General features: G+C 35.2%; 3 protein-coding genes, 1 long non-coding RNA gene and 1 pseudogene across 9 annotated transcripts; 4 read left to right on the plus strand and 1 right to left on the minus strand.

Annotated features, from left to right (window-relative positions):
* The first annotated feature begins 580 nt into the window (after positions 1 to 580).
* On the plus strand, positions 581 to 5,548 carry LOC123203095 (VIN3-like protein 2). Of its 2 annotated transcripts, XM_044619272.1 has the most exons (5): positions 581 to 758; positions 2,037 to 2,700; positions 3,517 to 3,839; positions 3,977 to 4,837; positions 5,420 to 5,548. In XM_044619272.1, the coding sequence occupies exons 1-4, from the start codon at positions 710 to 712 to the stop codon at positions 4,786 to 4,788; spliced, it is 1,848 nt and encodes a 615-aa protein (XP_044475207.1). In that variant the 5' UTR covers positions 581 to 709; the 3' UTR covers positions 4,789 to 4,837; positions 5,420 to 5,548. The 2 variants fall into 2 exon arrangements, with proteins under 2 accessions (XP_044475207.1, XP_044475206.1); XM_044619271.1 differs by lacking the exon at positions 5,420 to 5,548 and having other exon boundaries at positions 3,977 to 4,997.
* Positions 5,549 to 7,005: 1,457 nt separating this feature from the next.
* On the plus strand, positions 7,006 to 9,422 carry LOC123202681 (annotated as a pseudogene).
* Positions 9,423 to 9,741: 319 nt separating this feature from the next.
* On the plus strand, positions 9,742 to 12,294 carry LOC123202679 (double-stranded RNA-binding protein 1-like). Its single transcript, XM_044618697.1, has 3 exons — positions 9,742 to 10,013; positions 10,503 to 10,765; positions 11,146 to 12,294. The coding sequence occupies exons 1-3, from the start codon at positions 9,989 to 9,991 to the stop codon at positions 12,082 to 12,084; spliced, it is 1,227 nt and encodes a 408-aa protein (XP_044474632.1). The 5' UTR covers positions 9,742 to 9,988; the 3' UTR covers positions 12,085 to 12,294.
* A 1,085-nt stretch (positions 12,295 to 13,379) lies between these two features.
* On the plus strand, positions 13,380 to 18,040 carry LOC123203458. Of its 5 annotated transcripts, none has more exons than XR_006499296.1 (6): positions 13,380 to 13,638; positions 13,729 to 13,880; positions 14,098 to 14,335; positions 14,438 to 15,422; positions 15,718 to 17,262; positions 17,332 to 18,040. It is a non-coding gene; the product is annotated as an uncharacterized LOC123203458 (long non-coding RNA). The 5 variants fall into 5 exon arrangements; XR_006499298.1 differs by having other exon boundaries at positions 13,385 to 13,638; positions 15,718 to 15,818; positions 17,173 to 18,040; XR_006499295.1 differs by having other exon boundaries at positions 13,387 to 13,638; positions 14,438 to 15,095; positions 15,269 to 15,422; positions 15,718 to 18,040.
* LOC123203457 (serine/threonine-protein kinase CTR1-like) lies at positions 17,221 to 25,567 on the minus strand. Its single transcript, XM_044619810.1, has 15 exons — positions 24,355 to 25,567; positions 23,224 to 23,522; positions 22,986 to 23,130; positions 22,512 to 22,627; positions 21,835 to 22,022; positions 21,045 to 21,494; positions 20,891 to 20,931; positions 20,020 to 20,088; positions 19,662 to 19,762; positions 19,492 to 19,576; positions 19,304 to 19,402; positions 19,129 to 19,197; positions 18,363 to 18,494; positions 17,851 to 17,945; positions 17,221 to 17,511 (listed from the first exon to the last, which is right to left on the minus strand). Exons 1-15 carry the CDS (start codon positions 25,105 to 25,107, stop codon positions 17,433 to 17,435), a joined length of 2,721 nt encoding a protein of 906 aa, XP_044475745.1. The 5' UTR covers positions 25,108 to 25,567; the 3' UTR covers positions 17,221 to 17,432.
* Positions 25,568 to 27,352: the final 1,785 nt, after the last annotated feature.

A 27,352-nucleotide genomic window follows, 5' to 3' on the forward strand; every position in this document is an offset into this window, starting at 1 on the left:
TGGCATGGAAACACCAAAACGAAATTATTCATGTAACTGTAAATATTAAAAAATTGGATCGGGAATAGGCGGCAACTGAAATCTTCAAATCACTGTATTGAGTCTAACCCTTATTGAATTAAAGTGATATGATTAATTTGAGATAAAACTCAATTAATCTCTTTTCGCTAATCCTTATCTTCTGCACTTGCATCCCGATACGACTACGTATTGCATGATAATTCCATTTTCACTAAATCTTTTTCAACTTTAAAAGAAATGTATTCACTAATTATAATCAAATAAATAATAGAAACTAAGCTACATTCAATCGGACGATCATGATGGAAAGAGCAGGAAGAGAGAAGTTGAGGGTGCACGCACCGAATTGCTTTAACCGTAGCAAAAAACTGTCTCACTCACTCACGGCTTTTCACTGTATAGAGTACGGAAAGGGTGATGAAAAACAGAAAACCGAAATTCTTGACTGCCTCACAAATGCGTTACGGAGCGCGTGGGCCATAAACTTGCCCATACCAGGTCTCTTATTTATGGCAACATATTATATTATTTCGCATTATTTCTGTATTGCGCACTTTTTTCCTCTCTCTCGTCTAGTGTTCTGTTTAATGAACTTCTTTTTTTCTTTTATTTCATCGTGTTCTTCTCTCTTCACTAGTATAACTTGAAGAAAAAGTGTTGTTTTTGTTCTGTTTTTGGTTAGTCAACCATGAGCCAAGCGGAGGAGAGGTGCTCGCGAAGGGACTCAATGTTCTCCGGTTTGTGTTATCTTTCTTTTGATCTGGGTTGCTGGGTTCAGTTTTTAAATAACTCTTTTTTGCCATTAATAGTGCTGTTTTTGTACTTTTAGTGTTGTTATGGACAATGTATGTCATATTAAGCCTTTTTACACCTGGGTTTGCTTTTCTGTATCTAGTCCCTTTTTAAAGCTTTTTTTTTTTGTTTGGTTGTTCATTTTTTTTCCATTATGGGTATTTCGGCTTTGTAGTTTAAAAGGCTAGAAGTGTCCATACATGTTGGATAGTGATTTTTTTTATGGATATACAATGTAGAAAGTATAAAGTTTTTTTGTTTGGTTTTGGGTTCTGCATGGTTTGGTGGTGAAACCCGTTAGGGTATAATTGTTACTCTTGGTCTTGGGTATTATTGAGAGTTTGCACCCCTCTTTTTCTTATCAAATCTTTCATCTACATTAACTACCGCGACGTTATTCGTGATTTCTCATGATGTGTATATGTATATGAATTTATGTGTCGCTGGGGCTCACCATGACTAGTAAAGCAGAGTTTTTGGTGATCGTGAATTGACTATTGGGTGCTTTGGAGGTGAGAATGTTGAAGGGGGACCAATGGCATGACTATGAAGGTCACATAACTGGAGATATATTCTTCTGCGAATTTTGGATTTTTGCCGACTAGTTATTTTTCGCTGCTGATTTCTTTCATTTTGGTCATACGTCTCAGCAGTTGCAAAAAGGGCTGGGGAAAAATCTTTTATAAATTACTAGAGTACAACTGGCAACATTGTGATGGCAATTTGATCGGTTTTGTGTTGTGAAGATTTCATTGTAACGATGATACATGTCATCATGGATTCAATTATCTTTATTTGGGGATCACTAGTCCCAATTGTCAGCTCAGTAGTCTCTGCTAATCTTTATGAAATGCTAATGCTTCATAAGATCTGTATGCATTGAAATGAGTTTTTGCAGTGAACCTTTTGTTTTGCTAAAATATTTTGCTAGTGCCCGATTCGTGTTTTAATACGAAGAAATATGTAAATCATTAATAAGTTTATCTCTTCATTTGTTTAGTACAAGTCCCTTCATTTCTTGTTTCCACCTTGTTGTTTTGCTTGTATGCCATCAGCTACTAATTGAAGTTTGCCGTTCAAAAGTTTTTTGAACTTAGCATGTTTTTCCTACAAGGACTCTGTTGAACAAACTTTTTTCCGGTGAACTTTGACCTTACTATCTGAGCTCATTGGTGTCTAGAGTACAAAATTTGGCAATTAATATATTGGTTTGTTGTTTTCAGGATTTGTACTCGATCCAGAGAAATGCAACCGACTTACCTTGGGAGAGAAAAGAGAACTGGTATATGAGATTGCCCAATGGTCCAAAAATGCCACAGATATTCTTAGTTCATTTAGCCGCAGAGAGCTTCTTGAAATCATCTGTGCAGAGATGGGTAAGGAAAGAAAGTACAGTGGCTATACTAAATTTCGAATGATAGAGCACCTTCTGAAGTTAGTTTCTCAGAAGTCCCTGAGGAATAACACAGATAACATTTCTACCTCTTGCATCAAAACTGAAGCTGGTTTTAAGAGGAAACGGGAGGAAATATCATTGACTAAACAATTAAACAACCTAAACCAGGTTTCTCTTGAGAATGGTAAAGCAAAAAATGTTAAAAATAAAGTATGTCAGAATGTTGCCTGCAGAGCAGCATTGAGTTTGAATGATGTGTTCTGCCAAAGATGCTCTTGTTGTATTTGTCATCAGTATGATGATAACAAGGATCCTAGCTTGTGGTTGACCTGTGGCTCCAATTCTTGTAATGATAACAACTCATGTGGAATGTCATGCCATTTGGAATGTGCTTTGGAGGATGAAAGAGCAGGCATTAAGATTGGTTGTCCCACGAAGTTGGATGGAAGTTTCTACTGTGTTTCTTGTGGGCAAGTTAATGGTTTACTGAGGTAAATAGCTTTCTTCAGCAATCAAGAGCAGTGTCATTTTATCATTCTTCACCTACATATATGCTATATAAATATTTGATGGTGTACAGCTGATCATTATAAGCCAAAGCTAAACAGCACAAATTGTTTTTGGAAATTAGTTGTGTGTAGAACCACTGGCACAAGTACATGCATGCCCACACACACCACATGCAGAGACTGCTGCTTGTAGAGTTAAAATTATTGTTCCAGTGGTAGTTTGCAGTGTCTTTGGATAGTCATGGGGGAATAGTGTGAAAGCAATGTATGTACATGTTTTTTTTTTAAAGACTGAAAGATATCTTTGTAGGGAAAATTGTCTGTATGTGCATGCAAGCAAGGATTTGCATTCAGGAGTCATGGTGGTTGTTTGTGTCTTGTAATTTAAGATTTACCTGCCTCAACACATATGGAAAAGCTGTTATATACATGTGCATGTTCCTCACCTTGATAAAAACTTAAAAGTGTCCCTTCCATTTTAGGCTTTCATTCTTAGGCTATCTTAGACTCAAGGAACTGGTTTATTAGCCTTACTATAAGCTAACATATAGGCAATTGCCTTAATTTATATAAAGTTTCTATGTCATAAAATCACATATCTTGGTTTTATCTGAGTATCAACCTAATCTTAAGATGTGGCCCAACTGAGCTCAACTTAGATACAGAATAATTTAATGCTGTTAGACTGATCATAACATTTTTCCATTTTAAGAAATTAGAAAACTATGTAAATCTAACTTGTATAGTATAGAAAGAAAAGGGAAAGAACTTGCTAACCAAGTGGTTTGTTTTTCACAGAACCTGGAGAAAGCAAATGCTGATTGCCAAAGAGACCAGAAGAGTGGATGTTCTGTGCCTACGAATCTCTTTGAGTCACAAGATTCTTTTAGGAACTGAGAAATACCAAAAATTGCTGAAAACAGTGGAGACTGCCTTACAGACCCTGAAAAATGAAGTGGGACCTCCTGAACTGTTATGTACAAAGATGGCCCGCGGTATTGTCAACAGGCTCTCATGTGGTGTTGAGGTTCAGAAATTGTGTGCTTCTGCAGTGGATGCTTTTGATTCCTTGATTCTTACTGACCCTCACCCTCCTCACATAGAAAAGATGGAGCCAATGCGTAATTTTCTTAACTTGTTTTATTATTTGAAGTTTACTCTATGAAGTGTCTACATCTCATGGTGGCACAAATATAGTTGTGGGAGAATAGAGAGATTCAGTCTTATTTGCTTATCGTTTTTATTTTTCTTTTGGAAGGATGCATGATCCGGTTTGAAGAATACTCTGCAACCTCCGTCATCATTGTACTGGAATACAAGGATCACCTGATAAAAGACTTTGCAGGCTGCAGGCTGTGGCATCGTAAGTCAAACACGAAGGATTATCCAGAACACCCTACTTTCATTGTACTCAAGCCAGAGAAGAGATTCTCGCTGACAGATCTTGATCCGTCTACTGAATATATCTGCAAGGTTTCTCTGTTCAAAAGCACAGGAATTTTTGGTGATTGGGAAGCTAAATGGATCACACCTGCATTAAGTGGAAGCTTTGTTGCAAAGTTAAAAGAATATAGAAAGGAAGAAAATGCTACAATAACTCAGATCCATCCCCAAGTGGAATCAATTAGTTCTTGCAATACTACATTAGCTGTAAAACGTCCACCTTCACTGGCCAAAATCAAGAAGAACAAAGATGACGGGCTGCCTCCTCTATTGATCACCAAACCATTTTCTCCATCCACACCTTGTATATATGATGGAATGCGGAAAGTACCAGGCTTGGGTTGTGAAAGGAGGACGGAAGAGAGTGACTACGAATATTCAGTTAGGGTAGTGAAATTGTTAGAGCAAGAAGGGCATATTAATGAATATTTCAGAGTAAAGTTTCTCACTTGGTTTAGCCTTAAAGCAACAAGGCAAGAGAGGAGGGTGGTCAGTGTTTTCATTGATGCTCTTATTGATGACCCACCAATCTTGGCCGAGCAACTCGTCCACACCTTCAAGGACGAGCTCTCTTGTGAGCAGAAACCAGTTCATGGGAATGGCTTCTGCACCAAGTTGTGCCGTTAAAGAGTCAGACAGAAGACTTTTGAAAGAAGAAAAAACAAACATATTACAGGTACTTTACGCAGAAAGTTTAATGTGAAGCTCCTTAGATTGTGTTTTCTCAAAACAGTATTGGCATGGCAGATTGATTAACTTAAGTTAACCGTTTTTGTTTGGTTGTCTCGTGGCCAAGTGCATAAATCTAATTCACAAATCTAAGATCTTGAATGAAACCACTGAAAAGAGTTAGTTGACATCTATAGAAATCAAAATTGCAACAGAGAAAATGGACGGATCAGGGACAGCCTCGACTGCTTCTTAAGTGTTATTGATGATGCTATTAAACTAGTATATCGGAGATAGAACAGTTTCTAAGGTTAAGTCTAAATTTCTTAGGCTAAATGATTATATCCCACCTGAACTTTTACGAAATGAATTTGTCATGCTTATGTTTGAAAAGTTTATTTTTCCACACAAATATTTGTTTTGACAGTTCGAACTTACTTCATCAATTTGTTTTGTCCAATATATAGTAATGATAATTTTGTTTTTATCTCTAATAATATAAATAAAATATATTTTTACCATAATTACTTTATATTTTCCTTTTTTGATCCTATTTTTTCATTTCTTTTCATTTACCATTTAATGGTAGTTGGAAAACATACAAAGGGGGGACAGAGATGCCAATGATGAAACTGGAGAGGAGGAGGTGAAGCGGCAACAAAATTGAAGTGGACATTATTCAAACTATTTTGCTTAGTAAATTGGATAGACAATTTTACTAGTATTTTTGTTTTCTTTTTTTTTTCACCTTGTGCACTTTTATGCATAAACAATAATTATATTTTACTTATATATCATAAATGATTACACATTTTTTTATACGACAATTCTCTGTGTATCAACGTTTATACCTTAATTGATGAACGGTTATATACATTTTCTGTGCGATTGTTCACTAAGATATGAAACTCTAATCTATATCAATACGCGACTATTCCTATTCTAGGGACAATCGTATATACACATCTGAAGTGATAATTCTTGATTGACTTTACCGGATTTTCACACTAATTCAACATCAATCAAGGTTTTATGGATTCTATTACATTTATAACACCAAATATGTTTAAAACATTCACAAAAACAACAAATCAAAATTGCTTATGCATTGGTCTACTAAGTTGATCATAAAATCATGATCCAAACATTATCAAATATTAATCACTTCTAAACAAGCTTCTTTAGATCCATATTTCATTCAGAAATTTCTTATAGATCACTAATACCCATAATTCAAATCTGTTTGGATTTCAATTCACAAAACAAGCCAATTCAATATAATTTATACCTAATAATACAATCTCTTACTTACTTGGGCTCCCTTTGATGAGTTTGGTGTCATAATCTGGCCTCTTTTTGTTGAAAATAGTCATTAGTTGCTGAAAATATCAAAAGTTAGTTTTAATCAAATTCGAAACGGTTCCTTTTAAATAAGTTTGAGCTTAAAGGGTGTAATACAGTTGAGCTCAAACTTGGAGATGTTTGGTTTGTCAGTCTCATGAGCTAGGGGAGTTTGACTTAAAATTGTCGAAATAATATCATTTTGACTAATATAAATCAAAACGATATAATTTGATTTGATATTGTGGCTAATTATAAATTGTTGTTGAAATTAGTTTTTGAAATTATTTTTTAAAGAAATAAGGAGGAAATCACTTGGGATGATATTTGTGTTTCGGTTAGTTTTAGAAATAGAATGTCATTCAAATGGGAGAAAACAAAAATTAAAGTGATGGAAGATTGTGGGAGGCCCCCAGGGACTCTAATATTTTATTATTCAATCGATTTATTTTTATAATAACACTATTAATGTATAAAAATTGTTTGGTATTAATTTCGGTTCGAGCTTGATCACAACAAAACAAAGTTTGAGTTAACCACATTTGAATTCAGTTTGTTCAGATTGAGACCGAGCCATTGCCCTGCAATTGGGGCAACTTTTTTCTCAGTGTAAACACCTTTAAACAAATAATATATATATTCCTTTCTCTAAATTCTTGTAAGATCAAAACTTCATCATATTAACGGCCATAATCAAGCCACGTGGCTACTTCAAAATTTTCCCGCCAACCTGAACAACGAACCATATAAAATCCCACCGCCACGACTGATAAATACAACAAGACTTCGTCCATCAAAACCCACAGACACTCTGAGGCTCGACTCTGAGTTCAAATGGCATCTGAACAACTGACTGAATACGAGCGAAAACGACTTCAAAACATTAGACGAAATGACGAGGTTTTGGCATCTCTTAAGATACTCTCGAGGGCCTCTAACCTCTCCGCTGCTGTAAAGCGGCCAAAGTACGTCTCCTTATTTAATTTTTCTCTCTATCTATATATGCGTTTAAGAAATAGATATGCTAAAATTTAAAGGTTATTGAGAGTGAATGAAGCTAATAATAAGATAATATTGACTGGTTAGTCACAAATATTTAAAATTTATTACATGAATTATAACATAGAATGATGCAAATGGGCTTGGAAATATTACAAAATTTGATGTCTGGTTTGAAGATATAGTTCTATTGTGAAATAAGCTTTCAATTTGTTTTGCTATGTCAGAATTGAGACAAAGTCATGTAAAGTCAGTCCACAGAAGAAGCTCAAATCCTAGACCAGGCGATCTCTAAGAACTCAAGGGTTGCCTCCAGATTCTAAGGGTTTAACTGATGATTTTGTTGATTCTGATGTGGTGTCTTATTGTCCTGATATGAGTGGTCCTCTTAGTTTCAAAGATGCTTATGCTGATAGAAGTGAGTCTGCTTCTGATAGATCACTTATTGATGCCATTTTGAGTGTTGCTAAGCAACACAATGGTGGTTTAATTGATTCAGGTTCTTTAGTTAAAGATTTCGATTGGTATAAGGCTCGTGAAGATGAAGATTTGAGTGGAAAGCATGGCAACTTGTTCTTCTGATGTAATAAAGAGTGTGGTTAAGACAGAGAATAGTGAACTTGGGAGTAATGTTGATTTGGGATCATTGACTTCGAAGCCAAATAATGTACCACGACTTATGTCTGGAAAGATACTGACAGTGAATTTTTTTCCTTCTAATGACATGGGCATAGATATGGCTGGCAACAAGTGTGGGAATGTTGGATTTTGGAATTTAAATCCCATGCAAGAAGAAGAAGAAGATCGGATCTATTAGTACCGCCCTCATACTGATCCTATATCAGGAATTGTAGCTCAACAATCTTGCTCCTCTAAGGTACTTGTCTGAAACATTTGTAGTCCCAGAAATTATCTTTGCAGTTTCCAGTTTGCTATATAATCCTCTTCTGTCTTTCGCATATTTGTAATCTTCTGTGCTATTCCTATATTATTTAAGGTGTCTTGGCCTCTATGAGATGTTACTGATCCATGTGTTTTGATTTTAATTTCAGATCTTTACCAGCTGCCATGATGGTTACATCCGGTTGATGAATGCTGAAAGCGAGGTATTTGATTTGATTCACTCCAGCGAGTACGCCATATATTTTCTTTCACAAAACCAAACAACGCAAGCACCTTATATTTCAGTGAAGGTCAAAGGGGACTGAATATATGGGATGTTAGAACTAAAAATTCGGCAACTGAATGTCACCTTCATGAAGCGATGATCAACATTATTGATTTTAACTCACAAAACCATAGCATCATGGCAACTAGCTCCTCAGATTGGAGTGCCTGTCTTTGGGACTTGAGAAGTACGAATTCACACAAACCCAAACCTTTGAAGATAGTAAGTCAGAAGAGGGCTGTGCATGCTGCATACTTCTCACCTTCTGGAAGCTCCCTTGCAACATGGTTTGTTACTTTATATGTTCCCTCCGTTTTAACTTTATTGTACAATTACTAATTTGAAGTTTTTTTCTGTAGTTTTGATGATACAGTTAGCATAAGGAGTGGAGTCAACTGTGAGAAAGGTTTCGATACACCAAAATAATCAGACAGGCAAATGGTTACCATCTTTCAGGTATTCCTTTTTGCTAAAATGCCAACTTGGGTTTTTCTTTTTAAATTATCTGGTTGATGATTTATAATCAATTCATTAGAGCTTTTTGGGTCGAAAAAGTTGTCATTGGAAAACCATATACAACAGGCCTATGTTCGGATATTTTCTTGCTTATTTCTCAATAAATGTACAGAAATTGCAGTTGTGCATGAAAACCGAGTATATTTTCAACTCAACTTGCTTCTTTGTGTTGGAGCAGGCCGTCATGGGGGTGGGGGGACTCATACGTCTTCTTTGGCAATATGAAAGGAGGAGTACATGTAATTTGTCCAGCTAAAAGAAGAACTATAATGACTTTACAGAGCCCACATATGAGTGCAATTCCTTGCAGATTTCATGCACACCCTTATGAAGTTGGGATGCTGGCAGGAGCCACAGGTGGAGGCCATGTATATGTGTGGACATCAAGCAGGAATCTGCAGAAGAGTAATTTTGATTGTTTCTAAATGACATACAACTGTTTTTGCCAAGCCATTATACTTCAAGTTTTGAAACTGCACTTTTGAAGGGAATGTAATCTGTAAATTTGAGATTTGATATATTGCAACGGAAATCAAAGAAAATGGAGTTGATTTATGCACTTGGCCACTACTCAACCAAGCAGTTTTGTTTGGACAGATATGCTTGAAATGTCAAATATTGATTCAGTTTAACGATTGTGCCACCGAATTCCGTCTGAGGGAGAGGGAGAGGGAGAGAGCGAGAGCGAAGGAGGGCAACGCACCCTTTTGACTTTTACGGTGGCATTTTGGTAAATGCTGTGATCAGCTCAAATCCTCGAAATAACACGGAGCCCCGACATTAAATGAACATCGGCCTTTCCAGCCACATCAGCCAAATTCCAAAGCCGGCCTCCACAGACTTACCGTTTGATTAACCTTTAATATCTTCATCTAAACACTGATCCCACTCCTACGGCTGTGATCACTGTCGTCTATTAACTTCCATACAAGCGAGTTCTCGGAAAGTACAATCATTGATAAAGACATAAGGTTAACGCGGAACCTATCTCGTGTTTTAGCAGATTCGCCTCTGTACTGCTATCACTCACCCTAACGACGCCGCTTCGTCTTAGTTTCTCCTGCTAGTAGTTTCATCAAATGCCAAACAATTTCTACCTTCCTTGATCAATCCATCCACAAGCAGGGAGGAACCATGCCTACGAACGAAGGTTTCTCAGGTGCGTCTTTCGTATTACTAAAAAATTATGTAATGTAATTTCGATGAGCCTTCAAGGAAACTTATATATATATTTTTTTAAAATTTTCCTTGTAGAATTTTTTTTTTTGGAGGATTTATGATAGATTATTTTGTACAAAATTAGCAATTTGTTTGATATTTAGTTATCTAGAAGCTCTTTTTGTGTTTTTGGCATTGTGCATTTCGAGATTTATAGAGATTTATATATATTTATGTTCAGCTTTTCTGGAAGTTCATGGAGATCCTTCTTTTGCGCATTTCCAAACCTGTATATTTTGATGATATTATTTTGTTTTGATTTTATATGTTGAAATGATTTTTCTTCTTAATAGAAGATTTTATCTCATTTCGTAAACCAGTTGGTTGAATTGTTTCTGGCTAAAAGTATTGCATTCTGTAATTTACGTGAAACTGATTGAGAATGTTATTATTAGTGACTGATGTTAACTTATTTTGTATTGTATGGCAGCTCTTTCGAATTGTTATTTATTCAAGAGCAGATTACAGGAATATGCTCAAAAAATGGGACTTCCTACGCCTGTTTATGAGACTACCAAGGATGGCCCATCTCATGAGCCTTCATTCAGATCTGTTGTAGTAGTGAATTATGTCAGATACGAGTCTTTGCCTGGTTTTTTTAATCGTAAGGCAGCAGAACAGTCAGCTGCTGAGGTTGCGCTTTTGGAATTAGCAGAACTTGGTCAAGTGAATCCTTCCATCTCTCAGCCTGTTGTAAGTCTATATATCCAGTATGCGGAATCAAATAAACAGCTGGAATATTATTGATGCCATTCAAATTGAAAAGTCTTTATGTTCATAATTCACTTTTGATCTTGTATGTACACAAAACCTTGAGCCATAACAGCTTGTGCCTGCATTCTAGATATTTATGCCATATTTCTGTATGGTCTAATGCCATCAGTTTGAAATTTAGTGGCAAATTATGCTTAGTTGTCTGAGATATTAGATGGTTAACTTTGTTAAAATCATATACAATAGCTATCATTTAGTGTTTATCAACACCTTCTATTTCCTTCTGTTTCTTAAGAAAGCCAGTAGTGTTTCTTTTTATCTAAGTCACTGGCAACCTACTTGATTGGGTGTTGGTTCAGCATGAAACAGGTTTATGCAAAAATCTACTTCAGGAATATGCTCAGAAGATGAATTATGCTATTCCAATGTATCAGTGCCGAAAGGATGAAGCACCAGGACAAGTGCCTCAATTTTCATGTACTGTTGAAGTTGGAGGCATTCAATATATTGGTGCTACTGCAAGAACAAAGAAGGAAGCAGAGATCAAAGCTGCTAGAACTGTATTATTAGCCAGTCAATCAAGTGCCTCTGAGTTATCTGGCAAACCAATTGGCAATTCTCAGTTAACCGTAATTCCTTGCCGAAAGAGGGGATCAGAGTCAGCTGATAGACCTCAAGTGGACAAGACTTTAAATGTTCCAAAGCCAAAGAAAGCTCGATTCAAAAAAAAAACATTGAAAAAGCCTTCCAGAGACAAAGCAAGTCGAGTCCAAGTTCATGGTACCAACAACATGGTTCTTAATGTGGCTGCTAATTTGGATGGATCACAAATGGGTCAAACTAATGCATCAGGAATTCAAGTTGTGGTTTCCGAAACTATGTCTATAGAAGCAGCAAGGAATTTCCAAGGAGGGAGATTGGACGTTGAAGCAACTGAGGGAAAAACACTTGCTGTGAAAGATCCTTCCACTCAAAATGGGCATTCAACAGCTCTAAAATGTAACCAAAGTGTTCATGAGGCAACTCTATATTCATCAGTTGTAAATTCTAACCAAAGTGGTTCGGAGGGTCTGAGTGGGGTGATGTCTTATGTAGATACACCTGCTTTGGCGAAGGAGAATTCTAACCAAAACAGTGGTGAAGCTATAACCTTTGTACCATTTGTACCTTATGGTGATTCAAATGCTTTGGCCAAGGAGTTGAATGAGACAACTAGAGTTGAGCAAGTGTCTCCACCAGTAAATAATCCCATTATGAGCCAGATAGAGTCTTCATGTGTCGTTCCTGGGTTAAATTGATGGGAAAAAATTATTCGAGTAGATTAAGCTGGAGATGGATAGGCATATCCAGATATTGAACTGAAATGTAATAGGTTTACAGGAGTTGATTGGGATCATGGACCATATATCTGAATTGCCTTTTATATTTTTTGTATGCTATATTGGGTTGGTGTCGTTAGTTTGTATGCCCATGTTGAAAACTTGATTTTAGTCCTACTTGCCTGGTAATATTCTTTTGTGATTTATGCAAAATTAATACACAATAAGGGAGTCATCTGTAAGTTTGAAAATTTTGCCAACGCTGAATTATAGCCGTATGACATTTAAGATCAACTTAATGGTTATAAATTTTATCAGATTTGAGCCGAGTTAAAATAGTGTCAAATTTAAGTTTGTTTTAATGGTGTTCAAGTTTGTTAAATATTCAAATAAAAAGAAAGAAAAAGAGTTTCATATTTAATAAATAAAATATAAGAGAGTGGTATATAAGTGTGTGTGTAGATTAGATTTTAACACATATCAATTGATTCTGTGTAATATGAGTTTCAATTTTCACACTTATAAATCTAATATAATTTTCGATATGGTATCAGAGTACGAGTTAAACAGCAGGTTTAATAGTCTAAGTGTTTCTGAATACAAGTGACAATACACCCAACTAAAAATCGATTGAGCCAAAATACAACTCTAACAACCTAAGTGCTTGCACTTAAACAGAGGTGTTGGAGACTCAAATAAAAATAAAGATAAAAAATCTCACATTTAATAAATAGAACATAAGAAAGTGGTATATAAATGTGTGTGTAAATTAAACTTTAACACAAACTAATTGGTTTTGTGTAATATGAGTTTCAATCTTCACACTTGTAAATCTAATATATATTTCCGATAAAGTTTAATTTATTTAATAAGAGTTGTGCTTGAGTTTAGTTTGAATTAAAGTTTAAATCAAGTTTTGAGTTTGATTCATTACTAAAATGATGTTATTTTGATATATATAAGTTAAAACGATATTGTTTTAATCAATTTTTATCAAATTTTTTAAATTCACAAGTTTTACAAACAAAACACTTTTAAAGCTTGAGTTTAAGTTTTAACTTAATATTGAATCCTCAAATTCAAGTTCACTTAAATTTATTTGTTTTAAACTCATTTAAATTTAAATAAATTCGATTCAAATACAATTCTAATTATAAATCCCAATCCCATTTGACATAACAATTATCTATTTGCTCTCGTAAAAAAAAAAAAGGCGACAATCAAGGCATAAATAATAATAATAATTCTTAATATTTACAGGAGATAAAAAAATTCTGTCAGAGATAACTGATGACACTTGGAGAGGGAGATAGTTTGGTTAAGAAAAAAAAGGGAACAGCCAAATCCAATGTGGTTTTGGATTGAAAATTAAAAGAAGAGGGAACCTCTTTGATTTGGGTCTCTCTTCTATACGAAAATGCACGGGAGACCTCGCAAACCTTTGAAACCAGAAGATGAAGCAGCTTCAGATGCCAGAGCACAGAAGCTTCGCGCTTTCCAATCTCAATTCCTCCACAATTATCACAAAAATATGTATTGTCTTTATTTTTAACTTTTCTCTCACTTTCTCTTCGATTCTCGCGATCCAAACGTTTCGTTTTGTTAATTTGTGCAATTTTTTAGCTACACAAAAGAAGCTGTAGACCTGAGCTCCAAGCTTCCCCGAATCATCCACAGCTTGGAACTATAGGAAGCTCGCTCTTCAGCACAACCTGAGTCAGTCGGAGTCCGATCCTCACTTGTTCAAATCACTTCTTGATGAAGAACTGAGAGTGGTGCGTTTTTATACCTCAAATTTTACCTTAGATTTTACGTTTAGGGTGTAGGCCCAATGCTTGTTGAGTTCTGGAAACTTGTGGAAAAAGTAACTAGTTAACTGCATAATTGGATTTGGCTAATCATAACATTAAACATGGTGTCCATAAAAGTATTTTGTTGATTTTGTATTTTACTTGAGTGTGAGCATATTCTCATATTTTGTTGTTTCTACAGATAACATCCAGCCAGGAATCTTTACTGAGCCGCTGCTTCCATTATAGAGACTTGGCATTCTCACATATTGGAAATCCAATTTGTCTATGACTAAACAATTTATCATTATCACGAACAGAGTCTTTTGAAAAATTATTGTGGATCCTAATGCTAGACCTCAGCCACAATGATCTTTCATCAACTGAAGTGAAGCTACTTTCAATGCTTTGCTTTGGACCTTGGTTCTTGAGCTGGAGAGGTGTTGAACTGATTTGTGAATATTCAACTTCATTTATATATTGTGTTGATTATGTATTTTACTTGAGTGTGAGCATATTCTCATATTCTGTTGTTTCTACAGATAACATCCAGCCACGAAACTTTACTGAGCCACTGCTTCCATTATAGAGATTTGGCATTCTCACATATTGGAAATCCAATTTGTCTATGACTGAACAATTTATCATTATAACAAACAGTCTCTTTTGGAAAATTATTTGGATCCTAATGCTATTCCTCAGCCACAATGATCTTTCATCAACTGAAGTTAAGCTACTTTCAATGCTTTGCTTTGGACCTTGGTTCTTGAACTGGAGAGGTGTTAAACTGATTTGTGAATATTCAACTTCATTTATATATTCATGCCACTGAGATTTTTTCCTTTCCCTTTCTGTGTTTTTCTTGCTCAATGTAAAAGTCTATGTTCTCAATTGATTATCCCTAACTTCATGAGTCATCCGTTTACCTTAATTCAAAAAATAACTTACCCAATATCAGTTTTCAACCTATCTGTCTACAAGTTTGATCCCTGAGGTCAATCTTTTCCACGTATATTCACCCATGAACGGAATTTTTTGCATTTGAATAGCTTAGTGAACCTAATAGAGTAGATCATTCTGTGGTGACATATGTGTATCAGTTGGATATTTCAAGTGAATGATTCTGCGTCTAGAATTCCGAGACTTTGAATTTAACATGGGACGATAGGTGCTTATGTGAAGGTGGTAACTAGTAATCTGGTATGTCATTCCTCTTGTTAGTTATTTTAGTCATGATAAACCATTGAAGCATGTAATTTCATGGTGTTTAACATTCTCTGGTATAGAATGAAATCATAACTGTCTGCTTTATGATTCATTTAGTTCTTAATAGCCTTCCTTATATTGTGAACTTTTTTTGAGTTTTATGGCAGGACTGGAGACTATGCAGCTCCTCTCTTGCTTAAATTTGAGTAGCAATAAGCTAGGTAGTTTTACTGCTCTGGAGCCTCTAAGACTGCTGAAATCATTGAAAGTTCTAAATATTTTATATAATGAGATTGGTGCACAGTCCATTGACACAACAAGGTATTTGTGCTCTTCACCATTGTGGCTAGATGGTGAAAAAATCTGATGATTCCTGATCATTCATAGAGTTTTTTTTAATTTTTTTATTTTACTTTCCAAGGGATAGAAGTGTACCACTTTCTGTCCTGGATTTTGTTCAAAATGCTACTCTTACATTAGATGCATGATTTTACCAATATACTGAAATGAACTGTACAATAGAAATTCAGCTGGAGTTACATGGGTATAAATATTTTATCTTTCCATCTATTCTATTTGTCTAAATTATTAACCTTTGCCATTGGAAGTTTTTCAGTTTTGGATGAGATCACCAAGTTTGCAAGATCACCACTGATTTCCGTGCAACAGCCATCAGCAGCTTTGTTCACAATTCTTGCCTACTGGAATGAAAGCCAGGTAACTTTTTGTGATATTCATAGACAACTTTTTGTCAGAGGCCATGCTTATGCAAATGTTGTGTCTGTTAGAGTAGGGTAGAGTTATCAAACTGATAAGAAAATGAAAAGGAAGTTTTAAATGCTAATTGCGAGGCTAACCAACACTGGTTAGTCACAATGATTTTGTACCACTACATAAACAGTCATCTGTCTTGGATGAAATTGATCCAGTAAATGCAACCCAAAATAGAGTAGACTGTATAAAAGACACGTACTAAAGAATGGATAAAATTCTAAACCTGTAAAGATTTCAAAACAAAGAAATGGAGCAATTTGATCATCAAAGCGATGAAGCCATCGCGAAAAATTATTGTCGCAGTACCACATTGAGCCGCGGATTCAGGCAACATGGTTAATAGCTATAATGCAATGTAGTAAATCCAAAGCCAACAATGACAATTTAGGATGTAAAAATTAGTAACCCAGATTCTCTTTAAACTGGCTGCTGTCAGCCGGAAACTGAGCCAATGGGGTGCAGTAAGCTGAAGCCATGTTAGCCAATGCTATGCATTGACATGTTTTAGTACCAATGATTAAATGTTACTTTATTCAAAATCACTTAATAACATGTAAGAGTAGATATACGCCAAGCCAAGCTTAAATAAGGTAAAGTTTGTTTTCGATTTGGGCTTGCCAAACATAAAGAAATACTAATTCGTGTTCAATTTATTTCCTAATTAACTTACACCTAGCTTAAGTTCGTGTGGACAAGTTGGACTTGCTTTAAATTCGCACGAGATGTTGATTTAACTCTTTTAAACAATGTTATTCCTGTTTTTCTTTTTAATGATGTGAACCAAACATGATTCGGGTTTGTTTTCTTTACTATTCATCATCTTGTATTCAAGTTTCTATTCATTTACCTCACTTGTATTAAGATTTATTTGAGCAAAATTTATTTCGAATCTAACCCTAATGCTACATTATCTATTTTCCTGATTATGTACTAAAAAATTATATGCACCTAATTTTATTGAAACAGTATTTTAATAGAAATCCTTTTTTTGTTCTAAGACTGAAATGAATATAAGTAAAATAGTTTACTTTAATTTAAGATATAAAAATATTTATCTTGAATAAAATAAATATTCACTTAAACCAAACAATATCTAGCTAACTCGACCAAATACGCTTGTATATCCCAGTTAACTCAATAATAGCATTGATATCGAAATATTCACTAATTATTCAACAATCAGCAAAGGGAAATGCAAGTAGCTTACCCGTTAGACGGTTACAAATTATTTTCATATTTAGTCCTGTTATTTTAACAGCATTATCATTAAGGGATGGATCTGGTAACGAATTTATAGATGTTTTGGTCGGATCTGAAACTGAGTAACAACCTGGGGAGAGAAGGCTGCCACAAACAGAACCTGATGGAATACCCATAAAACACTGAGGTTAGATATAAGCAACACATCTACACTTGCCTGTTAGTATAACATAATATTTGTAGGGGTTCCTTTCAGCTTTCTGTAGGGTTATTAAAATCTCCCAATCAAGCACATACTGTATTTTCAATATTTGTGATAGTGGCTTCTGCCGTGTTATTATTATCCACCCATTTGAATCATCTGGACTGGAGACTCTTCAGCAACTTCTTTAGTGACTCTACTATATTAGCAAAAGACAGGCGCTGAGCAGGTTCGCTGTCAAACCCAAAATAAATGACTATCAAAACTCTTCTTCACTACTTTGAACTTAAATTCTACAAAGGGTAATACTATGTACACAAACAATAACCACAATCAATGATATATTATTATGTGATTATGTGTTATTTTATCTCTAATTCAAAATCACTGAATCATATAATGATATATCATTGTTTTTGCATAAACTTGTATTCATTGTATGTGCGCATAGTTTTATTGTTCTACATAAACAAGACATATCGAGTTTTAAAAGAGTTTGAATATTCCTTGCTCTTAATTGAAGAGAATCTTAGCAATGTATAATGTAAGTCTATCAAACTTAAGCACACTTACTCAGACCAGCAAGATTCCATGAGGGAAGCCAACTCTGGGGATGTGTTAGGTGGGATTGTAAGCCTTCTGTTTTGGAAAGCAACGGCTCCAACAACCTGAAAATTTGTATTGTTATGTTGTTTGTGTCAGTATCAATTTGAAAAACAAAATTGAATAATAAGGCTAGTGGGAGAAGGATCATTTCACTGTCCACCAGGTGTTGTTGTATGTTGCAATGATCATAACTTAAACAAAATAATGCAACATTAATGATGTAGTCAAAAGATATCTCAAAGAAGAGTATAAATATGTGCACAAATAATGAGTATAAACTTAAGTACAAACGATGATGTATCACTATGTGATTAGACGTTATATTATTTTTAATTCAAAATCACCCAATCATATGGTGACTTGTCATCATTTACTTTCAATTTTATACTTATTATTTATACACATAATTTTATTGTTAAGATAAACAACATGATTCAAGCTGAGTCAAAACACAAATTCTTAATGCTAGATTATCTTACCTGAGCTGGATTAAGCCCACTCCAAGGCTGTTGCAATGTCACAAGTTCCCACAGGATCACTCCAAAACTGTAAACGTCAGACTTCTCATTTGAGGGCTCTCCTCGAAGGAATTCTGGAGCCATCCACTCAGGCTGAAAAAAAAAGGCAACAGAGTTACTTGCTGATTGATGTGCTGTGAAGAAAACTTTCAACCTGCAAGATATTGATGGAAATCTCTGACAATTCAAGCAGTGTGAAAATTGAGCCTATTGTGGACAAGGATAAATACTCGGTAACCATCATAAAAAAAAAAGCAAATGGATCATTAGTGATAAATAAATTCTTCTCTCTGTTCACAATATAAATCAAGCTTATGTTGGATTCGAATGCATTCCAAAAAAGTAGAAAACCACCATCCCCAGTTCTGTATTCTGACTTTTCAATATCATAAGATAAGATGATATTACATCACTGAACTCCCAACCTGCAAGTCCTCTCCCTCAACAAGCAAACCAGGGCCTGCTGTCACTTGCTCAAAATCAAGTAACCCTATCAACTATTCAAACAGCAGAAGACTTCTTCATATGGATAAATCAAGAGATTACAACCACAACAATCAACTTTGAACTGATACAATTACCACTCAACTTTCGTTTTGGGGTGCACATTAACATATGATCAAAGGTTAAATTTTGATTAGAGAGAGCAAGGATGAATGGCTTTGACACAAACACCTTTGAACAACTTTCATTTATCAGTTGCCTTTTGATGGAAAAAGATACTTACAGTCCCTGCAACAGATTTTGACGATATAAAAGAATTCGCTTTGAATCTGGACAATCCAAAATCACAGACCTGAGAAAGACATGCAAAATGAAGCCACGCATTTATAAGCCAACCATAAAATTTCCCCAGAATGTTAGAAGATTGGGGGTAGTACAGGGAAGAGGAGTTATCTTACCTTCATAGTCCAATTTTTGTCAACTAGCAAGTTTGGTGATTTAAGGTCCCAGTGAAGTATAGGAGGGTTTAGATTATGAAGATAGTTGAGTCCCTTGGCCTGATTCAACCACACAACATAAATATTTCTAACAGAAAGCATCCTAGCAGTTACATTAAGACAAAACAATAACAATAATTATAGCATACCACATCCAATGCCATGCGTAGGCGCCTCCTCTGATCAAGCATTTGCCCACAAGCTGGCCTATGCATGAGGCGGTATAAACTACCCCTGATCCACAAAAAACAAGAATCTCAAACATTTTAGTTCAGAACATATCAGATAAATTTCCATGTAGAAAGCTTCACGTTTTCACCTTGGCAGATATTCTGTCACAATTGATAGATGAGGACGCTTTGTAACTGCACCCATGAAAAGAACAACATTTGGATGCCGAATACGTTTCATAATTGCAACCTAAAGAAAAATATAAAATACAAGTTAGGTAGTCATATAGAAAGACATTGTGGAATAAGGGACTCAATAAAATGATATACTGATAAGCAAACCATGCAGTCATGTTTTAGTGTGTATATATATTGCATCATTTCATGTAATAGCTTCAAAAATGAAACTGAAACAACATCTAATAATGTATTTTGACAGTGGAAACAGGTAAACACAACATGCAACAGATGACAATGACCTTAGACAAATCAAAACATTATTACTACCTCTCTCAGAAACTCCTTCAACTGATCATCATGAAAATCTTGAACTGTCAATACCTTAACAGCAACATCCTGCATTGAGAGAATAATGAAATGCACAAAGAAATCAAGAAAGTGAACAAAAGGAAGCATAGACAAAGTATGTGACAATGCTGCCAGGTGGAGATTTCATATTTCAGCAAGAGATAATTTCAGAAGAAGAAACTTGTCCCCATGAAGTAATTATTTGAAGTATCTACATAAACACTCTGAACAGTACATAAATAAAATTGGAAAAAACCATATAGAGAAACACCATTCATGAACTAACATTTCAAAACAGATGCTAACTAGAAAGTAATAATTCAGTTTTGAAGGAACAATAAATATATTTAAATGGTGAGACCACAACAGGAAATCCCTGAGACCAAAATGTATATATCCTCAATTTGAAGAGTAATGATCAAACTAAACAATTAGTCAACTATTTACCTTCATAAAACAAGAATTGTATTTCTGATTACCTGGTCAGGTTTAAGTGACATCAATACACATTCACTATTAGTTAATATTTACCACATCCCCCGGCATAAGACCCATTTACTATCATAAGAGGATTCTATTATGTACCATGAAATTGATTCATCAGTTTAAATATGCATATTCATATAGAGAGGAGAAAATCTTGCTAATAATTTGGACGCCAAGTTTTTGACATGAAGCAGAGTCCATTTTGCATTTCTAAGATGAGACACTAAAAGGAACTTCTGAAGGCTAAAGTCTGCCATTTACCTAAAACGGCTAGCAACAGATAAGCAGTATAGAAATAATAAATCAACCAATCTGCCATAAAACTCTATATAAAATATCTAATGATAAGGTATGAAATACTAACAGATCCATGCCACTCAGCACGATGCACAGTCCCAAATGAGCCTATAAGGAGAAAAGAAGGGCATTGCTCTTAAGAATTAATCTCTCAGAGAAGCTCAAGATTCATATGCTTCAAAAAAGTGAGTTATAGTAAATAAGAAAAGAATAGAACATACCAGCACCAACTCGCTCCTTAATATGTAATTCATCCCATGAAACCTCAAGCCAGTCCATTGCAAGAGAAGGTTCCAGATTCAAGTATCTTGGGATGGTTGTTGTTGGAAATTTGCCTTGTTTGTCAAGCTTACTCTCATCCTTTTTAACCAGCTGACTGGACAAGTTTGTTTTAGGTGGCTTGACAACCTTATTTCTAATTGAACTTCCAGAAGCCATAATCTCTTTTTTGTCAGAATGTTGTATAATATTTTCCTCAGCAGGTATAGCAGGATAATCATGCTTCGATTCCCCAGTAGCATCACCCACAGCAACAGGGTTCCCTTCCAATTTCAGAGGAACCAGAGATAAATCCTTCTCAGGACTAGCTTGTTCAACAGGACCATAAATAAAATCCTTTGGACTTTCAAATAAACCAAAGTCGATCAACTGTTGACCTTCTTCCTCACTTACTGCAAGAGAGAAATATCCAGTATTCAGATGGCTACAAGCAGCATTGTCATAATTTGAAGGGAAAGTCTTTTGACATTCCACTATATATAAATTACACAACATAAAGAAATGTTCTAGAGTAATTTAAAGCCACTAGTATTCCATGCATGCTTTCAGTTGCACGCAAGTGCATTATCATGTGGATGAGGTAATCATCCTCAACTAAAGGAATGAGAACTCCTATTTGTAGGAACAGAACAACTATTGTTATGACTCTAACCCAGTTCATTCAGTCTCCTTTATCATTCTTAAATGTGTGAAGCAATGGGTATAGGTTTCCTAACAAAGAATGTAGCATACCTGAGAACAGAGGATTTTCAGGGAAAGTGCTAGACTTATTTGAGTCCGGATCAGTAAATGGTTGCTGGAATTCCTTTAAATAGGAAACTTGAAGGGGTGATGGCATTGAAGAAAAAATTCCTCCATTGATTGAGGAATCTAGACCATGGACATTTCCCGGTTCCCCAACCAGATCAACCACATACTCTCTGTTGAATAATGTAATACGTAAGTAAACAACAAAAAGACAGCTAAAATGTATAATAATTATAGTAAGAAACTGGAATACTTCATAAAATCCTCACGGAGAAAAAACAAAAAATAGAAACTATCTTACACTTGATTTTAGTTGTGTAAGTTTTCAGTCATATGCAACTTAAAAATGGAAGTTTTGTTATGGTTTATTAGAAATGACCATTCTAACCATATAGTTCTTCTTTGATGCTAGGGAAAAACTATTTATGTAAATATTAGTTTGACTCTTCTGTTATATTTTAGTGATTCGTTTCTTATTTATTGGATTTCATGAACCTAAGCCGATTCCTAAACATATAACAGAGCTAAATAATGAATAATGTAATTTAGTACTTTAAAAGGATATCAAAATTCTGAATCCAATAGCAGCCAAATTAAATTCCCCCTAAAATCAGCATTCAGTTAGAAAAGAAAGCCAGTAACAACAGCTAAAAAAATTCAACCTTAAGGACTGTCTGTCATCCTCTATTTTAACAAGGCAAGAAGACCGGTGATCTGCTTCACAATACTTGCATCCACGAGCTATCCGACATGGTAAACCTATGTAGTCTGCCAATTTCTGCACATGTGAAAACACATCATCTATTAGCGATCAATCATGAATGGCTTTTCTTTTTAATTTTTACTGATTCCTTATCCCTGCCATCAAAGGATAATCATGCCATTCATACACAAATGCACATGCTGACATTCACAGACCAAAATTTCTATTTACTCAATTACATTGCAGAAGTGAGTAGTGGTTTTCCATGCTAAACTTTTTGCCACTAGATATATTCTCATCTAAGTCAGATTTGAAATAAATATAAACATCAAGCAACTATATTACCTTCTTCAGTAACAGTTTTCAGTTCCTTTAAGCTTACGAAAGAAAAATAAGACATGTAAGTGGAAAAAAAAAAGAAGTGTTATGTTACCTTGAATAGAATTGCTCGATGCCTGCACAGTCCCGTAGTTAGGCTGCCAATAGGGATCGCTATACACTTGCGAAATTTTCTCAGTCTCTTGCTAACTACTTTCCAGCGCTTGTGGAGAACACCTTGCTCCCAAGGAAAAGTTCCTCTAAAAATTAAACAAACTCGATGCACTGAATATCCAACAATAAGAAAAACAAGAGATTCAAACAAGAAGCAAATTAAGGATAATCAAACTTACCCCATGCAAATAGCAACAAGTTGGCCAAGTTTCTCCACCAAGATCAAGGTGTTTTCAGAAGCACAGTATAATTCCTGAGCTTTGTCTTCAAGCTCCTTGAGGCGTGAGTCACCATGTCTATCAATAAGAACCACTTCCATTGTGGTTTCAGTAGGCTCAATTTCTTTAAGCGAAATCAAAGATGGCAGCCGCTTTCCCTCCTCCAAATCATTGCACATCACCCACAGATACGGGTTCATCCCCAAAATGTTATAAAATCCATCTGATATCTTTTCACTGTATGCCAAGCAACCACTTACCTGAGAAGCAAAATGGTAGTGAATAATAAAGTAAAACTTAGAAAACTCATTATTCTGCTTTAAAGCATTAATCAAAAACCTTTTCGAGAGTCTCAGCTAACAAAAACTTTCAGGGCAAAGCTGTAAATAACTCTAAAATAAGATGTTTTAAAAAAAAAAAAAAGTTGTTTGGATAAGTTTGATAAAGATTTTTAATAATCTTTTATTATTAACAACTTTTTAAAATCATAATTTTATTATAATTATATTTTTATTTATTATTTTTTTAAAATAAAAATAAATTTATTTTTAATTAATATAATAAATATAAAAATATTTTAAAATAATTATATAAATTTAAATAAAATAATATATTAATACTACTTATTATTTTTAATTAAATATAATATTTATTTATATTTATTTAATTTTATTAATAATAATCTATCTCTAATAAACTTTAAAATAATCCACCTAAAAAATAATTCTCCAATCCGGGTAAAAAACTGCCGCCTTAAATGCTCTCAAAGGGATCATCCGTGGTTGACATGACATAACTCCGGTGAAAAGCGTAAATCCCAAGAGTAATTTGGTCATTAAGGATCGCCTAAAACTAAAATATTAATGTTATTCTTTACTCAACCAAAGGGGTTGACATCCCAAATTGCTAGGCTAATAGTGTTGAATCAACCTTTGGATCACCAATCATTTCCTGAAAGATGATCGGAGGCTGACGTGGCGGAAAAGTTTGGCCCAGCAAGACAGCCAGACCCTTCAGAACTCTAATGTTAATGGAAATTGTTCCCCTCATAGAAACATGATCATTCCATAATAAGTAAGACTGAAAACATACCCATAGACGGTAAGACACAGTTTCAGCATCAGCAACCTGGAGGCACTCCTGAAAAATCACAGGCTCACCAACAAGACATGCTTGCGAAATAAGCCTACGAACCAACGCAAGTAGCAGCATATAACTCTCCTTCGTCCTTTGAGCCAAGCTGTGTTTACTCTCCTCTTCTTCCTCTACCTCCGGTCTTGTCGTGGACAAGCGAGTGGACGTGTCCTTGACATCACTAGAAGAATTTCCATCAACAGTAGTCCCAGAAAATAAGCTCCCCGAATAACTGCTTCCAGTACTGGACAACTCCGGCAATGATACATGGCTGTCAAATTTCCTGTCATTTTTTATGACAGTAGTCTCTGTCACGGGCACTGGAACACGTACGGATACTGGTACCGGCTCGGGCACAGATTCTGGAGTTGGTAACAAGGGCTCACGATCGTCATCACTGGAATATGGCCTTGAATTCACGGGAGAAGATCTGTCTGATCCCTTTTTTTCCGTCAACCAGTCGCAAAAGGCAGCAAATTGCTGTATTTTTATTTGAAACTTTCCGTCAGCCCTTGTGAAAAGATCTGACAGAGCTGAAGTCTTGAAGTTCTTTGTGGTTGTTGAGGATGGCTTTCGGTTATTTTCAATGTTAAAAGTCTCTTTCAGGGTATTCTTCTCGTGATTCTCGACCACTTCCTTGCTTGAAGAAGATACATCGAATCCACGCTCCGGAAATTGCCTGGGGAAGAAGTAAGTCGTTCTGTGAGGCATTTTTCTTCACGAGACTCGCTCCACTCACACCCCCACGCACACTATACCACCAAATTGCTCCAACAATTTTCAACTCCCTCTTCTTCAGCAGATCGTTTTACACTAAATTAGACGACACAACTAATAAAAATAATTAAAATATTAGTAACTACGATCAGGCTCAAGAAAAAAAATTAAACACACATTCCGGTTTCTTCAAATCCAAACCTGAAACTCTCAAGAATAATAATATAACACAGCACAGGAAAACTTCCGAACTGATTAGTTCTTAGCAAACCTGATAGTTTATAAATAAAACACTATGTTTTCATGAAAACGGTAACTTCGACAACAGCTTCGAAGAAAGTACGTTGATTCAGCCAAATATCGAGGTATATTCGAAGTATGTGAAGTCGCAAGTTCAGAGACTGTACGAAAAAGCTCTTTTACCACTGAAACCAAGAACAGGGGGTGGTTATGGCTACAGAGACGCAGAGAGTGAGATAGTATTTTATGCTTTGAGAGGACCGGGAAAGAGAGCGAAAATGATGGGTTGAGTTTCTGAGGTATTATTTTAAGTAGGAGTGAGGGAAAAAAAAATTAATATACGCGATAAAAGCTAACGAGCGCACAGGGGTGAATGCGCACCTATCGTGTGGAGAGAACACGTAAACTTTTGTACGAAGGTCTTTGTGACACGTAAGCAGTTTATCACAGATGTCAGGGCGCCTTAAGCGGACGTTAGTAAATTCAGAGCCGCCGGGTATTGAATTGGAGTTATGCACGGTTGGGGTAGGCGGTAGATATACAGTCATTAGGACAAAGCGAAGGTTAAAAGACATATATATCCTTGATTCCCGTTTGAAATTACGCGTTTGGACCTGTCTGTCTCTCCTTCATGTTTCGATTTTGTCCAACGCCATGTGATGTGACGGTTTGCTGTCTTTGCTGTACCGGGTTGGTGGATGAATTTTTGTTAAGGCCCCGCTTCACAGCCATTTGGGATACGTGATGCTGGATTTAACTTTAATTTACTCAATTTTTTATTATTATTCCTAATCTATCCTTGATTGGATTAAGGCCCTTTATTAACTCAATGTTATGTATTTATAGATGATTAATTAATAGGGAAAAGGACTATTTCTCATCCAAATTTTAAGTCATTCTCAAACTTACACCTATGAGAGATGAAAAACTTCTTCTCCCACCTATAGCTAAACTGTAAACCAAAATTTCAGTTAGAAACAGAGGTAAAATCGTTATTTTATCTATAAACTTTGAAACTTTAAAAATTTATAATCCCCCCCCCCCTCAGGTTTTAAAAACTAATACCTCAATTGACCTCAAATTTGAAAAGTTTAGATTTCACCTCTAGGGTTTGCTTTCTTTTCTGGCCACCAGCTACAATTAATGTATTCCACCGATCTCTTATCTTCGATTATAAAGGACAACCCTTTATTGCCTAGATTTGGACGATGAAATATCCTCTAACTCTAAAAAAACAGAAGAAGGATGACGTTTCGTCGTCACGTCAGGATGATGATGTCGCCTTTGGTCGTCACGTCCGGATGACAAGACGAGCGATGAAAGACGACAAAGCATCGTCCTTCATTGTCTAGGTGGTACGACGAAGAGATCTTCGTCTCTTCATTGCACCACTGTCATCGCACCAAGAGAAGGAAGAGGTCGAAGATGACGTCGAAAGATAAAGTTGAAGAATGAGGGTGAAACTGCTATTTTTGAAAGTTATGAGGGGTGACTAAGTTTTAAAAAATATGGAAACCCTAGGTTTGGGGTGAAAATGTTACTTTTTAATGTTTGAAAATTTTATATAAAGGTAAAATGTTAATTTCTAAAACTTAAGGGGGGGCGAAAAGTAATAAATTTTATAACTTTTTAATATAAACAATAAAATGACTATTTTACCTCTCTCTTTAACATAAAAAATTAACAAAAGTTTGGCTATGGGCGGGAGAAAAGGTTTTTCATCTCCTGTGAATATAGATTTGAGAATGACCTAAAATTTAGATGAGAAATAGTCTTTTTCCGTTAATTAAAATGATTCGGTGTATACAAATTGACCATTGAGGGGTTATAACTTGTAACAATATGATTATACATTATATTTGGAAAAAAAAATCATATATGACTCATTTATAATATTTGAAAACATACATAATAAACTCACATGCTCAAAGAAAATGGTATATATAAGTTTTGGCTTGATTTTCCAACAAATTCACTCGTTTTTTGCTATTAAAATAGA

The sequence above is a fragment of the Mangifera indica genome, chromosome 19 (genome assembly GCF_011075055.1).
Source record: "Mangifera indica cultivar Alphonso chromosome 19, CATAS_Mindica_2.1, whole genome shotgun sequence".
NCBI lineage: Eukaryota > Viridiplantae > Streptophyta > Magnoliopsida > Sapindales > Anacardiaceae > Mangifera > Mangifera indica.